Source organism: Staurois parvus, unplaced genomic scaffold, assembly GCF_062004578.1.
Source record: "Staurois parvus isolate SC_StPar_1 unplaced genomic scaffold, SC_StPar_1.0 ptg001064l, whole genome shotgun sequence".
NCBI lineage: Eukaryota > Metazoa > Chordata > Amphibia > Anura > Ranidae > Staurois > Staurois parvus.
In genome coordinates this window covers 116,735-133,789 of record NW_028318860.1, presented here as the reverse complement: position 1 = coordinate 133,789, position 17,055 = coordinate 116,735, and the positions used below count along the sequence as shown (strand labels likewise).

Sequence of the window (17,055 nt, the reverse complement as noted above, 5' to 3'; positions counted from 1 at the left end):
CGTAACAAACTTTTATGAATGACATGTAGTCATATTTTTTTTTTTTTGCCAAAGTTTGACTCTACTTTATTGCTACATTATTTGGAGTATTTATAGCTGTAGCTCACTTGGCCAGCTCCTGTGTTTATGGCTCTGTATTTTTCCATTTTAGTCACAGGTCAATGTCTAAATTAACTGAGCAGTGTGGCATAGACTTTGGCCTTAAAAAAAAAAAAAACGCAGATGTAGAACTCCCCTAGGATTTCTGGTGTTTTTCCTTTGATTACCACACCCAGGTACAGTCCGGGCAGGCTTACAGTTTTATTTCTCTCTCCTGGTAGACAAATGATTCTCTGCCTGTTAAAATACACAATACTATAGACTAGCAGAACTGGTTTACCTGTACGTTCTCTGCTAATAGGTCAAGCTTTTTCTGTGAGATGCCAGATAACATTTTCCCCTATACCCATTATCACCAATATAGAGCAGATCTACATAACCTTCCATTGTTTTAATTGTAGAAGGAAAGGTGTATGATTAAAAAGAGCATATTAACTTTATAGCAAAAATGTATAGTATACTATGGCTTAGGGAAATTGCCAGCCACATCTTAGAATTTTAAATCTGGCGCCATTCCACCTCTGATCCAACTGCCTGTTGCAGCACTTGGGTGAAGATCAGACAATATAGGGAGAATCTAATGTTGCAAGCTCCCTGTCGCCAACAGAAGTTTTATAACTGGCCAATCTTTCAAGGTTGAATGAAGGTAGTAATCATGCAAGCACCATCTCTTCTTTGGGTGAATTGAATAGAAGTCACAGATTGGTCCCAGCACAACCAATGACCGCTAGATGTTGCACCCTTGTCACTCTAGGACAGATGTCTGCCTGTCTATGACAAGCTCAGTTTTTAAAATGATGTATTTCTTAGTTGTTTTTGTTCAGCTATTAACTTCAAAACATTTTTTGGGGGAAGGTGGTCTAATTAAAAGGAAAACAAAAAAGACCAGGGCTTCAGAAATTGCCCTTGAATTTTTTGTTTCAAATGTTAAATTCACATGTCTACATAGTTTTCCACAAGGTGAATGACTTAAAACCCATCTATCTATATATACGATTGTAGTAGTTATTCATTTTTATTTATTGTAGGCAAGACCGTTTTATAAACCAAATTAAAAAAATAAACGTTCATAAATTTGAATTTATGAGATAGAATTGTATTCTCAGTATAGTTTATCCTTTTGCTATATAACATTCTGTACAGATAAAAAAATGTTACACAAACCATGCATATTTAATGTTTTGGCCTTTGTGTCAGTATAGCCTTTCTTCAATTTCCAACAGCTTTTTTAAAAAATTTAGTTTACGATTAGCCTGTTTTTTTTACTGCTTAGGTGGCAAAAGACCATGTTTATGTCCTTTTTTAATTAAGAGAGCGGGCAAATGTGTATCTCTTTCTCATACTAGGCATATAGGTAAGGATAAGAATATGGACATAAGCACAAGAAACCGACGTTGCACAGTGTTCTGGTTGGTAACTTGAAGTTTAAATCCTTTGATAGTGGTCTAGCCATTTGATTGGTTAGTCAATGTAAAGCCTAATTTTTAATACTTAATATCTATGTAACACTGTCATCTTTGTTACTTATTGAAGTTTGGGATAAAACCTTTACCAGCTATTTTATTGACCTTTAAAGTGTTGGAAATCTTTATCTTTGCCTTATACTAATTATCTACTAATGTTCCAACATGTTAAAGTGCACATTATAAGGTGCAACATAATGTTATGCATTCTAGAATCTTTTCTTGGTTTTAAGTCTTCTTTTTTAAGTCTTACTGGGTGGGTTAATATGGGGGGATGGTGATTATGGATGGGGTGGGGTGTTATACCTCTTTAGTTGTATGTGCATGTGTTCTTTGCTGCAGGCGTACCCATGCGATCGTGCCTTGCACACTCTGGTTACCAGGTGACAGACACGATACACGGTATAGTATGCGACCTCTGAAATTGGAGCATTCTGTTAAGATTTACATTTTTAATGTTCATATGCATTGGTTTATAATGCATGTCTCAGTCTGTTTTGAAATGCCTTTAATGGGGAGCTGCAGGACCAAAATGAGATATTGAGGCGACTGCAAGTCAAAAATAATTCATATGCTGTTCAAACTCTTACAGCTGTTAACAGCAAAGCTAAGATGGTTTTTTTTTTTTGGAAATCAACCATATGCAAGCGCAGTAGACTTCAATAAAAAAAAAAAAAAAAAAAAGATATCAGGTGATGTTCGGTTTTGAATTGCCAAACTTTACCATTGCAGTTTGCTTATTTTTATCGCATAAACCTAAATATACCTTATTTTAAATGTTGGGGAAGAAACACAAATTTAATTTCAAAGCATATTTTACTTGAGAATTATACAAATATTTCAGATAAATAGTTAAGATTGCAAAAATATGACAAAGACCTTTAGATCTCAGTATGGTAGGAGTTATAGCATTTTATATATTAGACTATATATAATCTCACACACATAGATACACATTTAACTTGAGATCCATTACTTTACGGATCTATCCAATTGCTTAGTTTAGTTTGGTGGACTGCATCCCCCCATGAGGCGATTGATACCAACTGTCATCAGAAACCAGGTTTTTTTTTTTTATAATGGGCAATTTGTAGCATTTAATTAATCCAGGACATGGAATCTTATGTTCGCCAAGGCCTGTCACAGGCAATTAATAATTTCCTTTTTTACTGTAAGCATTCTAATTTCATTGACAAATACTTTTAATACATGGGATAATATGTAATGTTTTATGTGCACATAGAGGGCCTTTTTTTAATTAAAAAGTGCCCTAGTGCTGATTAACTTGATTCTTTTTTTTTTTTACTCCAAATCTGAATTTTTTTAACTTTTTTTTTTTTTTTTTACATGGGCTAAATTTATTTGCAAACTCTGTTGCATGTAAAAAAAATTACATTTTTTATTTAGATACCTGATTTCTGATCTTTCTTATGGTTGGTTCAATAAATGTCTTTCTGGGTTATAAATATGACCTGCTGTTTTCTGCTTTACTCTTTTATCTTATGTTCTAGGAATTTTGATAACTATTTAGAATAAGGTATGTCTAACTAGGTTGTATACTAATTGCTCAGTAATTAAGGCAAGTTAATATTGCAAAGAGGGATTATAACCCAAAAATAACCAACAAGATTAGCTTTAAATGGTCAGCAGGACTCAGATTAATGGAGACCAGCATTTATACAGTATGGTCACCAACAAATCTTAATTTCTAATGATCGAGGCTTCAATTGCAGAATAAAGTATTGGAAAATCACTTAAATGGCCACTTACCCTTACTACAGCGCTGCTTTAATCATTTAGAATCTTTAGACAGTACCGCATTGCATGATATTCTAAACCTTGGCTTAGTTTTCTACAGACCTTCTGCTTTTTACAGTCTAAAAGGAAATAGATAATATGCATTAGGCTCTATTTATAAAGCTTTTACACAATAACAATTTTTACCCATGTGACTGTAATTTTCAAAACTATTTGGATTTTGCTTTAAAAAGTGACAGTTATTTTCAGCTACAGATTTTTAGCCTGATATATTTTGTAAATGTAGCCATTTGTGTCAAGCATTTCAAATAAATGCAGTGCGTTTTCAAACAAGCCACTAACAGCTAAAAAAGTTTAAACATTTGTAAAGAAGTGTATGCAGTGATCATTTTTAAATCCTCGTAGAGGTCAGCCTTGCTATGTACTTGGCAGCAAGCAAATCAGAAATGTGTAAAAATCTTGTTCTTAGTTCATCTTCTTTCAACATGTCCTTCAAGAAAAATGTTGTGTGCCTTTTGTGAAAGCTTTCATCTCAAAGGCAAGTTTATGTCCCTTGCAAAATGCTTTAGCAGTATTTTTCTGTCAACCTAAGCAGCTAAATCTGGTATTTTCTGTTAAGATATGCACAAGCATATGTATGTGAAATTTCTGTGCCTTTATTTCTTTCCGCACCAACCTGGTTTGGATTTAATTACTTTGATGGTTAAAATAACACCTTTTTTATGACCTCAACAGATGTCGTGTAACAAGGGTGAAAATCAAGAGACGCAGAGAGAAAATTTTTTTCAAGTAAGTATTTTTTGTATCGGAGTCAAACACTCTACAGAGGATTGGATACAATATCATAAATCACATAAAGTAAACTACATGTGGAAGTAAACTTGGCCTTGGGTAAAGATCCAGTTAAGAAAAACACTGTTAAATGCTGTTCCAACTTTTTTAGAGATGTCCTAATGCTGCTACTTTAAAATTCATAAGACATGCTGGGAATAATTTGTTCAAGAACGGATCTAAAAGGACTATAAAAAAATTTTCTGTGCAGTAGTGAGCTTGTCACCTTTCCTGATCTATAAAAATTGGGACACTTTAAGACACGTATGTTGGGAGAGTGGAAGGATTACCGGTGCTATATCTGCCTTATGTGTTTAGCTCGGCGTGCTTCAACATTTTCTAGTCTTGGCTTACCATTGACATCTTGTGTGTGTATAATATGGTTAGAATTTTACATAAAACACAAACATGACTGACTACCTTAATCCAGCACTAAAGTCTAAAGTGGATGGTCTTTTGTGTATAAAACTGGACCAAAGGGTGTTGTCTATTTTTGTTAGTTTCAGATGAGTTCTAACCTGGCAGCGTTTCATAATATATATTTGCATTTGTATTCTTGTTTGAAGTTCAGATTTAGGTTCTCATTCTTATTACTTTTTAATTTGGCAATATTGGTCACTAGATCTACCAGGCTTCGACCAGATATCTGAATTCAATGCCTATTTTTTGTAAATCGAAATCAAAAGTAAATGAAATACTAGTATTTCTCAGATTTTTTTTAAAGTGAGGATATCTGTGCCCATTATGGAACTGTTGCCTTTTGTGGAACAGTTTGCATGTTGATGCCTAAATACAGAGATCAGATCTCAGACAATTTTCTAAGCTATATGATACATTCAGCTTAGGGGATAATTAGTAAAGCTTTGGAAACAGTGGCTAAAGTCTGTTTAGATGACACTGCACATTTAGGGGCTCTGAGTTTTACGTTTAGCTGTCCTGAGGTTGCCAATTAGGGGCCCTGAGTTTGTTGAGGACAAAGAATTTGAGTTCTACAATTTCAGCTTCTGTAAGGTGTACAGCCAATGATTTGTGCTTCAATACCCAGGCACAGAAGTTGCATAATTCATGTCATACAGTTGATAAGAAGTTCTTATGCATTGTTTTTTGTTCATTATGCATCGAAGGCTCCTTTTGTTTTTTTCTATTGACCTGAACTCTGTGCTTCATCAGGTTTTGGCACAATGCCTTACATACTGAATGTCATTTGTGTGCAGGCTTTTTCTTGACTCTAAAGTCAAGTGTCACCCAGTGCATGTATGTTAATAGTTTAACTCCAGGAATCTAAGAGTAGGTTCTCTAGCATGTGCTACAAGTATGGGAACAGTATAAACTTCTGAAAATTAGATTTCATATTTTAAATATAAATGGTGTATTGACCATGTAATAATGCAATCACTGAACATCTTTGTGGAATGTATGATGCGCTTTATTTGGAAAAGCTACCAAAATGGCAAGCCAGTACCCATGTGCAGCAAGATATTAGAGAGATCACCTACTTGTACCTTCACTAACAAAAAATGCACATACAAACTGCAGCAGGCCATGCATAAAATTGTCTATATAGGTGCAGAGTTGCTACTCCATTGGCAGCAGGGAAATGATGGAGGAAAAGACATGTCTTGATTTCACAGGTCTTTTGCCTAGCAGACAGATTCAGAATATTTTCTCTTGATGCAATATCAGTGCGTTTACACGTTTTAGCAGGTGTGCATCTCATAGTAATTGACCCCATTTTGGATGGTAAGAATTTGTCAAATGTTTTTTTTTTTACAAAACCCGGCTTGTGTAAATAGGATCAGCTGCAAGACTGTTGCCCATAACTGTCTATATCTCTAGCAGCGAGTTACAGGTGGAAGGAATTGTCATGAATGGGGTCATCCTTCCCGTAGTCTTAGTATTTCAGGCTAATATTCATTTCTGTCCAGTGCTGGGTTTGTGTGTGTTTTTCCATCCTCACATCTAACCCCCCCCCCCCCCCCCTAAAAAAAAAAAAATACATTTATAGTGTAGGTTACCAGTCCTTTGATTTAGTGGATGCATTATGTTTTCACTAGGCATTTTGTTTTATCGTCACCTGGTGAACATGGGAGTAACACACTTGGGTGGCTGTGCTAGTCCGCCTCTGTATCAGTTGCCATCCAGGCTGGACTACAACCATATTTGCCTTTGTTCATTTCCATTACAAGGGGGATGGAGAGAACAATTAACTGCAGGAGCTTATATTCCTTCTGTAATCTCGCTGAAAGTTACAAGGGCATTCCGGGAAGATCAACAGGTATTTCTTGTACTTGCTGGAATTTTTAATAGCCTGAAAAATAAAAATAATGCAGCTGCCACATCTAACGAATGGTAAGATGTAATTATAACTTTTTAATACTTGTCTATAGTTATTTTTTTCAAGTGGTTTTATTTAAACTTTTTTTAATTTTTTTGTAGCTTAGCAGAGTTGGGAAGAATTAAACCCTTTGCTAAATTATTTGCTGTCTGTACATATTGGAGAAATGTCTCCATTTGTCGCAGAAATGCTACAAAACATAACTCTACAAGTAAGGGGAGTTTCCCTCTAGAGAGTTGTCCCCAGATGAAACTGGGTCGATTTACTAAAGCTGGAGAGTGCAAAATCTGGTGCAGCTCTGAATAGAAATCAATTAGCTTCCAGTTTTGTTTGTTTTTTTTCAAACCTTAACTGAACAACCTGAAGTTAGAAGCTGATTGGCTGCCATGCACAGCTGCACCAAATTTTGCACTCTCCAGTTTTAGTAAATCAACCCCAAATGTCTGCATTAGATGATTCTGGGGACAACAATAAAATGCTGCCTTTACCCAAACTTTCTTTCCCTGTGACAGTGGTCACCAGTACAAATAGAGGGTTGAATCCCCCCCCAGTGGGAGAAAGACGTTGCCTAGAGATACACTATAAAAACACATCACAAGGAGGGATAGTGTTGTATGTTTATATTGAGAGTTTACAATGAGAAATCTTTGCTGATCATTAGATGGCATATCACCAAAAGTTAAAACCAGTCAGGCTGCTTTTGATGGCTGATTTCTCTTAAATCTTTATCACTCTACAAATTGACTTGTATGAATAGCTTTTACCCTCTGTACACAAGGATGTATATTTGTATCTGCATTTTACCTTCAACTTCCCGAGTCTTTATGTACAGAGTATTTGAAGGTTATTTCTAGAATGTCTGTGTGTATGCTGAGTATACAATGTTGATTGGAGCACATACTTTATCTCCAGGTAACCTCCCTGCAAGCTATAAGAAGGGTAAATACTTCCTGCATCATTGATCCGACTTGTCTGCCGTTTTCTTTAATGGGCTGCTCTATTGCTGTCTGGATTAAGATAAGCAGACTAGATGCTTCATTCACTACTGTCTACTGTCTGCATGCAGTTAACCTGATGCATCAGTGACTTTACTTTAACCTCATTTACAGCTAAAGCATGTGGCCTTTTAATCATGAGGCTGTTGAATCCTTCTTCCATGTTCCTGGTAATGGTGTTAATCAGTATTATCCCATTGTCAAATCTCTTCTTGACAGGGTGCTGCAGCCATGGTAATGGAGAGTGTCATGTTTGCAATCTTGGCAGAGAGATCCCTTGGTCCGAAGCTGTATGGGATCTTTCCTCAAGGACGTCTTGAAGAATTCATTCCAGTAAGCACAAGCAGACTTTTTTTTTTGGGGGGGGGGGGGCATTGTATGAATCAGCCTTACGAAATAGTGGAATTCCTAATTGTGTAACTGCCATTGGCTTCTGACTCATCTTCTTGGTTTTTAGTGAACAAGTGCCAACACTAGCTGAATAGGAGTAGTTTGGTTTCAGAAGGAGTGGAATCCGATGTCTGGGCAATGAAATGCCCATTGTATGACACCACTAAGCTTTGTTGAGTCTCGTATACAACCCACTTAGTGGTAGACATATTTTAAGTCCTGCTACGTATATGAAGCAGTATTTCCTTTGTAGGATCAGTAGACTTTTGCAAAATTTCTAGGTAGATAAGCAAATGCATTTTATAAAGGGCCAAAATTATGTTTCAACTATACTGGCACTTTTTTTTTTTTTTTACCTGATGTATCAAATTTTAAGAAAATGTATGACTTGTGTTGACCATAGAACCCTCAAGATGCTACATCACATGTTCCCATAGCATGTTGTGAAATGTTATCTGCTTTTGATAACACCTCCACCTTCTCTGTTAAATCATCCAGATGGTTGGTTAGAAACACTGACATATCATTCCACTGAGAATTGCTGATATAGGATTGGTTAAAATTTGTCATCTGTAATTATGGTGTATGCACATAATAGGTCCTGAAACTAGAGGAAGTAGGAGTTACCTATAATTCATCAGATTGGCTTTCTGGTTCCAGTTTGATGGCAGATATGTGATAAAGATGCTATTATTGTCAGTCTTTTTTTGAAATAATAAACAAATAAATCTGACCAAGAACAAAAATACAATACATTGCAGCTTACCAGTCCTTAGCTGTAGAGGCTACATTTGTTTTCTTATTTAGGATAAGAATTTTCAGCAAATACAGAAAAATACCAGTTTATCTTCCCATTAATGCAGTGTCCTTATCCTCCTGTGATAAGGAGGTGAAAACTATCTTATTTGTGTAAATTCATAACTCCATTATTCCCCATGTAATGGAGATGAACAGTTTGACATCCAGCTTAGCTGACAGCCATGATGCTGAGAGGAGTTATCTTAGCCACCCAGGAACAGTGCATTATTTGCAGGATTACTAGATGAAAAAAGGCTAAAAGAATAATACAGCCACCACATATAGAGATTAGTAAATTGAAGTAAATTACATTTCTGTGTAGATATACTTTTGGAACTTTGCCAACATCTCTGGATTTTAGGACAAACAAAAAACTTGGCTAATAGACTCAAAAAGCTAGTCTGTTCAGCACAAAAGAAAACAAAACCCCTGAGAAAAAGCTCCTAGGTTGCTATAACATTAAATATCCAGGTTTCCAAAATTTGTGCTTATTGCTTCTTATTAAATTGGAAAACTGTACTTAACCACTTCCCGTCCGGCCCATGTATATAAACGGCTGGACAGGAGCATTGCAGGAGCGGGTGGCCGTTTATAAACATCCTCCCTGCTCCCCGCCTGTGCACGCTCCCTGGAAGCGCGCGGCACCGCAATCCGGTGCCGCTGTGTCCGGAGAACACCGATCGCTCCTGTATGAGGTCCCGATCATGTGATCACTGATTGGCCAATCAGTGATCACATGAATAGTAGTAAGCAAGCTGTCACTTGTGACATCATTGCTTAATACTTGTGAATCCTGTGAATGATCACAGAAGTCACATGGTACAAGGCTATTCACAACAGCCTTGTACCATGTGACAAGCTGTGACCAATCACAGGATTCACAAGTATTAAGCAATGATGTCACAAGTGACAGCTTGCTTACTACTATTCATGTGATCACTGATTGGCCAATCACAGTATTTCTCAATGGCTGCAAAAATGCAGCCAGAGAGAAGGAGAAATTGTTGCTTTTACAGCCTTTATGTGTGTAAAAGCAATCAGTGTAAAAATAAAAAAATAAAAATCTTCAATATCCCCTTACAAGTAGTACAATGACACTGTACTGCTAGGGTGACAGTATGTTAAAAAAAAAAAATCAATATAAGTAAAAATGTAAAAACATATTTGAAAAATTATACTTTTTGGCTATAAGCTAATTTGGGTTATTTTTTTTCTACTAAAAAATAGATGAATACATTTTAGTCAAGATTTATGCAGAAAAATTATTTGCAAAATTTTATAAAAAAAACACTTTTTTTTTTCTTTTTTCAAAATGTTTGGACTTTTTTATTTATATAGCAAAAAAATAAAAATCCCAGTGGTGAATAAATACCACCAAAATAAAGTTTTATCTGACTGTGCTAAAAAATTCATATGGGCAGTGTTGCATGACCGCACAATTGTCATTCAAAGTGTGATAGCGCTGAAAGCTGAAAATTGGTCTGGGCAGGAAGGGGGTGAAAGTGTCCAGACTTGAAGTGGTTAAAGTGATATCAAAGGCTTACATTTTGTTTAAATAACAAACACATCATACGTACCTGCTCTCTGCAGTTGTTTTGCACAGATCAGCTCAGATCCTCCTCTTCCCGGGTCCCCTGCAGGCTCTCCTGGCCCTTCCTTCCTGTTGGGTGCCCCCACAGCAAGCAGGTTGCTATGGGGGCACCATAGTATGCGTGTCCATTCACACATGGAGCTGCGGCTTGGCCCCATCCCCTTTCTTCTCATTAGCTCACTGACTGTGATTGACAGCAGTCTGCCTCCGCTAATGAGGAGAGGGAGTCCCAGCGCTGCACCCTTTGATTGCATTATAGCTTTCCAACTCAGAAGTTGAGCTTCTGATTGACATCTGTCAAATGGGGAGGGTCACACACCGATCAAATTTCAGCTGGTCCCTGCTGAACCAGTTACATTTTGATCCGTGTGTACCCACCTTAATTACTATGCCAACACTTAGATTACAATCATCCATACTATCCGGATTCCAAATGTCCTTCAGGTCCAACACCACTGTCCAAACTAAAGGCAAGAAGAGCAGTGACTGGTTATTTGCCCAGCTACCAAATGACCCTTCTTGTATTGTCTCTAGCAACTTGGATTAGAGGGTGTTGATTGTGATGGAGAAGCTTAAGGCTGGCTTTATACGGATCAATTTTTTTTTTCATCAGCCAGTGGGCTGATCGGAATAAACTATATTTCCCTTCCACTAAGATTTCCCCTTGCACACAAACAAAGTGGATGGAGTAATCCTCCCCACTTTGCGACTATATTCTGACAATGGGAACTCTTCTGCTGTCAGAATACATTTATCTAATTGGTTGTAGCACTGATTTAAGAAAAAGTTTGCAACAAGCCGGTTCAAGAGAAGTCGATCATTAGATTGACTTCTCTGGAACAGGAACAGCCATAGATGGACTGAAAGAAGAAATACATATTTTGTATGTAATAGAGGCATTGTGACCTCTCAGAACATGTTGGGGTATTAGCAGAATTTTAAAGTAGTTGTAAAGGCTTATTTTTTTTTCCTAAAACAAACCTATTATACCTACCTGCTCTGTGCAAGGGTATTGCACAGAGCAGCCTCTTTCCTTGTCTTCTGAGGTCCCCTGTCCAGTGCTGTCCACTCCTGAGTGCCTCCATAGCAAGTTGTGTGCTATAGTGATACCTGTGCAGGCATGCTCCTGAGCCGAGCGGTGTGCATCCATAGACACACATTGTGACTTTGCCTTGCCGCTGTGCCCTCCTTGCAGGATTTGATTGGCAGCTGTGGGAGCTAATGGTTCCCACTGCTGCCTCTGTCCTGTTAACACAGGAAGAGAGACCAGCGCTGCTGCAGACGGGCAAAGTGCTGGATTAAAAAAGGAGCCAGGAAAGTATTTCAAGAGGATCTTCAGCCTCTTTGGGAAAAATTAAATGTCAGCAGTTACAACTAAAATAAAAGGATATTACCTCTCTAAGGATCCAGCACTACCATCACCTGGGCTGGTTCTTTGCTGATCTACAGGCCTCTGAAGCCGGTATGTTTAGTGTGGGAAGCCAACTGTGACTCCTTGCAGCTTCACAGTTGGATTCGCACTGTGCATGCACAAGCTGTACTGTACTGTGTGAATGGTCCAACAGCCTCCTGGGACCTGTGACATGAGGGCAAGATAGGTGGACTTCCTATGGAAGTCAAGTCCACCGTTCCGTAGTCGGTGATACACAGAGGATCTAGCTTACTAAAAGCGTTTAATTTCTGAGGTGTTTTTGCCTTTACTGCATGCAAGCAGTTTAACCAGTGTAAACATTTTTTCTATTTTCTCCCAGAGAATTAGAAAATGACCAAGAGAAGAAGAGATCATATATGTAATAGAAAAGATAGATATTATAAATAAGAATAGCAGCATTTGTTACATCAAGGCTAAAGCAGTAGTAGCAGAGATGCATGCAATAATAAAAGTAGTAGGATAACTAAAACTATAAAGACCTTTGTTTGGAATTTAATGTTTGCCCCTAAATAAATATGAACACCAACACTAAATGATAAAAAGCCCACTATCATTTTAGTAATACGTTTCCTCCTTTTTATAGAGTCGAAGGCTTGAGACTACTGAGTTGCTTTTGCCAGCGATATCTGCTGAAATAGCTGAGAAAATGGCTCGATTTCATGGTATGAGCATGCCGTTCAACAAGGAACCCAAGTGGCTCTTTGGGACAATGGAGAAGTAGGTTGATTTTTCTGTTTTCTATTTGTTTCACAGGTTATCTCTTATTTCATTATTATTATATTATTTATTTTATCTTTATTTCATTAACAATAGATCTGCGAATACATAGCATTTTTGGTTGATCAGCTTAAGTATCTTAATAACTTTATTGCAGACCGTAATGTCTGTATTTAATTCCAGACCACCCCAATGCTCAAGAAGCCCTCAAACGTCCTTCAAATTCTTTAGGAAAATTAGACTATTATGCCCTCCTTCCCCAAAAGCCATTGGTATTGCATTGTAGGAGGTGAAGGTGAGCCTATGTTCAGGGAAAAAATAGTATATGCTTCAAATTTCTGGTGGGTTGGGAGGACTGGAGCCTTTATAGTGTCTGTGCATATATATGAAAGCTGGCTTACACCAATTTTTTTTCTTAATATAGAACAGTTTTGTATTTAGCCAGCCATAGATGGTTCGAATTTCGGCTGGTTTAGCAGGAAACAGCCAAAGTTCCAAACATCTATGTGCAGGCTGATTGTACCTAAGTTGATCCATTGATCAACTTGGGTACAACCAGCATGTCTGATTTTTACATGTGATTTAATTCCAATGGCTATAGTTGCTAGCAAAAATCGCTGTGTTCTCCCAGCAGGAATGGCTCCCCATGCACCTATGCCGGGAGAACACAATCACTCTGCTTGGGGGATTCTCCCATAAACACTGATCCACATCTATGTCGTGCCTTAGAGTAGGTCCATAATTGGTGGGTCTCCTTTCTTCAACCGCTCTCATTAGCAGTAGGGATACAGTCTCTCTGCTGTTGCATGTTATGATGGCAAAATAGAGATTTATGGCTAGTGGAAACCCATAAAAATTTAACCTTGGCGACATGGAGGACAGTTTTACCAGTTAGAGTTTATTCATAAAAATGTATTTTGTATTGCAATGACTCTAGCATATTATGCTCATTTATTCAACTCTTTCGTTAGGTACTTAAAGCAAGTCTTGAAAATTAAGTTCACTAGAGAATCTCATATCCGGAAACTCAATACATTTTTAAGCTACAATCTTTCCAAAGAAATGGACACCCTGAGGTAAGGTCTGTTCTGACACTAGACTTGTCTGTTACAGATTTCTATAAATGGCATCTGAGCATTAAAAAGTCATGTAGTCCTGTAGATCTTCTACATTTTAGGTAAAGAAGTAAAGTTGTAGTTTTTTGTTTTTTTTGTTTTTAATTTTATGTTAGGAGGACGCGGCTAGAGCAATGCCTGTTTGCATGAATGTATAATAAACCAACTGGATGCTGTCATGGACAGTGCTGTGTAGGCTTGATAATGTACATCTGGGTCCCAAAATCTGTGTGGGTGCCTTATGGAACTAAAATGTTAGGTGTAAGCAGGAGTTCATTGACAGACAAAAAATTCTATAATAAAGTGTGAGCAGGCAGAATGAAAACCAAGGGAATGAGAATATTTAGAGCGGTTTTTATCCCTCTTAAAGCCCCCCTCTTCACTCCCAGTGTTTTTATTATATACGTGTCTAATATAGTTGCTTGGCAATCTTCGTTGTGCTGCCCAGCAAATATTTAACGTCTTCCCACTTCTGCACCTCATCTCTTGACGCATTTATGGCCCACATTCCATTCACTTCACTGGACAAGTCTGTCAACAGCTGAGCAAGTCGTAATACAGACTTTCTATTGAAACGAATAGAGGGTAGGCTGTACAGAAGTTTTGAAGAGTTACTATGAGGAAATAGGCAGGCCAGTCAGTAATGATTTGAAAGGGAGCTGTTTTAGTGGCAAGTATATTTCAGGGCAGAAAAAAAATTTTGTCAGAAAAAAAAGCAGCACAACAAATGCTAATAGTTTCTTGAATTGCACAACAGTTTGGGAGTTTATTAACATTTGCTTTTATCAGCTTTTATTTTCTCCTAAAACATTCCCTTCTGCTCATTTTTCAGTGTACGCTTGAAAACTCTGTTTGCATGTTTATGGGAGTTAAACGTTTTTCTGATTGAAAGCTCCTCTCAAAAACATGATTCTGAAGGGTTTCTTTCTGCCTCTAAATGCTTCTCTGAAAATATGCCTGTATACTCCCTAATGCAGTGCATGGACACAAAAAGGCAAATATACTGTGCACTGCAAGTGCAGTTGCTCTAGATCTGAGGGGGAGCTGTGTTGATTTCTATTATCCAATCATGTGCAAACAAAAATGCAGTTTTTTTTTTTTTTTTCTCTATGTGATTGGACATTCTCTGCATAGTGAAGCCGTACCTAATTTACTAAGCTCTGGCGCAAGTGAACAGCCTTGAGTAAATCAGCCTTGAGTAAATCATCCCCAAAGGCTAATAGAACTGCTTCTATAAGTTGAAGGAAAAAAATGGAAAATGTTTGTATAAGCAGCATTTTTTTTTTCTATGCCCAGTGTGTATGGACCCTCAGAATCACCTGGACAGGGGAGTACACCCTTACAAGAGTAAATGCCCCAAAAGTTTTTTGACTATTTACTAAAACTGGTGCACACAGAATTTGGTGCAGCTCTGCATAGTAACCAGTCAGCTTCCAGGTTTTATTGTCAAATTTTAATTGAACAAGTGGATTGTTTACTCTTCACAGCTACACCAGATTCTGTGTGCACCAGTTTTAGTAAATCTCCTCCAATGTCTATTGTATAATATAGTTATTCTCAAAGCAATATATTTTACATGTATGGTGTTTGGAATGGGTGAAAATGTAATTGTTGTAATGGATCAATATCCCTAAGAATATGCACCGCATAATTGTGTTCCCCTAAATCAATGAGGATGTAAAATCATGGTCTTCAATCTTCTTTCTTTTAGGGCTCTGCTGGAATTAACGCCATCACCAGTTGTGTTCTGTCACAATGACTGTCAGGAAGGTAAGACTAAAGCTGGTCCTATATTAATTGTCTTTTTTTTGGTTTGAAAGAAAAAGACAGATTCCCCCATCCACATCAAATGCCTCCTACTGTGCTGTGTTCTAATGACAAGGAGACTTCCCTACCATCAGAATACACTGATTAGTACTGCAGGCTATATCTGGCAGCACTGATCATTTGGGAAAAACCCAACAGGCTGGTTATACAGACATCGATCAGCAGATTGACTTCTATACAACCAGCCTGCCCATACATGGATCAAAATTCATCTGGTCCCTGCTGAACCGGGCCAGTTTCAATCCACATATGGCCACCCTTAAGCTTTACTGCTGGTGTTGAATTGTATTAATGTGAGATATATAATGAATGCAGCCATGTCCAGTGATAGTCTTGGCTTTTAAAGCATTGTCCACTTATGACCTATAAGTCTCTAGCAAATCCCTCACAAAAATGAGTGGTGTAAATTAATGCTCATTCAAAGTGGAATACTTTATTTGCTTTTCTATAGAGAAAAGGGAGTGATCATGGAAGTCCACAGGTAATCCAACAAGCCTTGGTGATTGCCACACTGCAACAGTCAGCGCTCACATACTTGACTTTGTGCTATTGACTGTGAAACTTCATCTTTGTTAACTAAAACTTCATAATCCATTGTAACAGTTCATTGTGACCTACTGAGGAATCACTTTGCCTTACTTTTCCTTGCAGGTAACGTCCTATTACTGGAAGGAAGAGAGAATTCTGAAAAACAGAAGCTTATGCTTATAGACTTTGAATATAGCAGCTACAATTACAGGTAAGATATCACATAATGTCTCTGTTGGGTAGCTTCTTTAATGATGGATTGGATTTTCACACAATTTGGTTACACCATGAGTCCTGCTGTTATTAACCCTAAGAGTTTTATGGACATTTTTGGCCAGTATTATCTTAGATTCATTACTCATTGTCCACTAAGAGGACAATGACAGCATTGTACAGCAAAAGACTACTATTAATGGGTTCATATATGCTGTATACAGTCAAAGACATGCTTTTAATCTAAGAACACAAATACAATATTACAGCTTACCAGTCCTTAGATGTCTTGGCTAAATTAGTTCCTGCCTTAGGGTGACTACATTCATTCAGTGTAATGTATCGATGGAGGAGCAGTGTTTTTCAACTAAAGACAGAAAGTGTTGGACTACAGAATGCCACTCCTTTCTTCATCTACATAGCATAGGGAGTGGTGGTCTATAGTTTGAGTTGGTCAGGGCTCATAACACTGCAGTGAGCACCATAAATTATCAGCTCACTAGATTTCTGGCAGGAGCAAAGGATATTTTTTGCACTATTCAAGCAGATATGTCAACTCTATCAATGGTATACTGAACAGAAGATGAGGTTAGTTCATTGTTGGGATTTATGTCCTCTTTAACTTTTAATTTTGCCAATATGACCAAGCCCTAAGAAATAACACATGCAAAAAAAATCTGACATATATTTCAAAAGGCAATTTTTTTATCTCACATTAGTATTGTATAATTTTCTACTTTTAGATGTGCAGTATTCATTATAAGTAGTCTTTAGTAAGACCCAGCAGAGCTATAATTACAGTAGACGTATATGCATCTAATATCAGGGAAATATACTTTGGGGTTGATTTACTAAAACTGGAAAGTGCAAAATCTGGTGCAGCTGAACATGGCAGCCAATTGGCTTCTACCTTAACTTGCCAGAAAACCTGGGCTCTGATTGGTTTCTATGCAGGGCTGCACC

General features: G+C 37.5%; 1 protein-coding gene across 2 annotated transcripts in view; it reads left to right on the top strand.

Annotated features, from left to right (window-relative positions):
* The window catches only part of LOC149440642 (choline kinase alpha-like), a 51,154-nt gene that overhangs the window by 23,185 nt on the left and 10,914 nt on the right, over positions 1–17,055 (top strand). Inside the window, exons 3-9 of one of the 2 annotated variants that reach the window (XM_089658356.1) lie at positions 4,056–4,109; positions 7,399–7,425; positions 7,701–7,814; positions 12,276–12,409; positions 13,381–13,485; positions 15,236–15,294; positions 16,003–16,090. In XM_089658356.1, coding sequence (XP_089514482.1) covers positions 4,056–4,109; positions 7,399–7,425; positions 7,701–7,814; positions 12,276–12,409; positions 13,381–13,485; positions 15,236–15,294; positions 16,003–16,090 — 581 coding nt within the window. The remainder of the gene's footprint in view (positions 1–4,055; positions 4,110–7,398; positions 7,426–7,700; positions 7,815–12,275; positions 12,410–13,380; positions 13,486–15,235; positions 15,295–16,002; positions 16,091–17,055) is intronic. The other variant, XM_089658357.1, reaches the window with a different exon arrangement.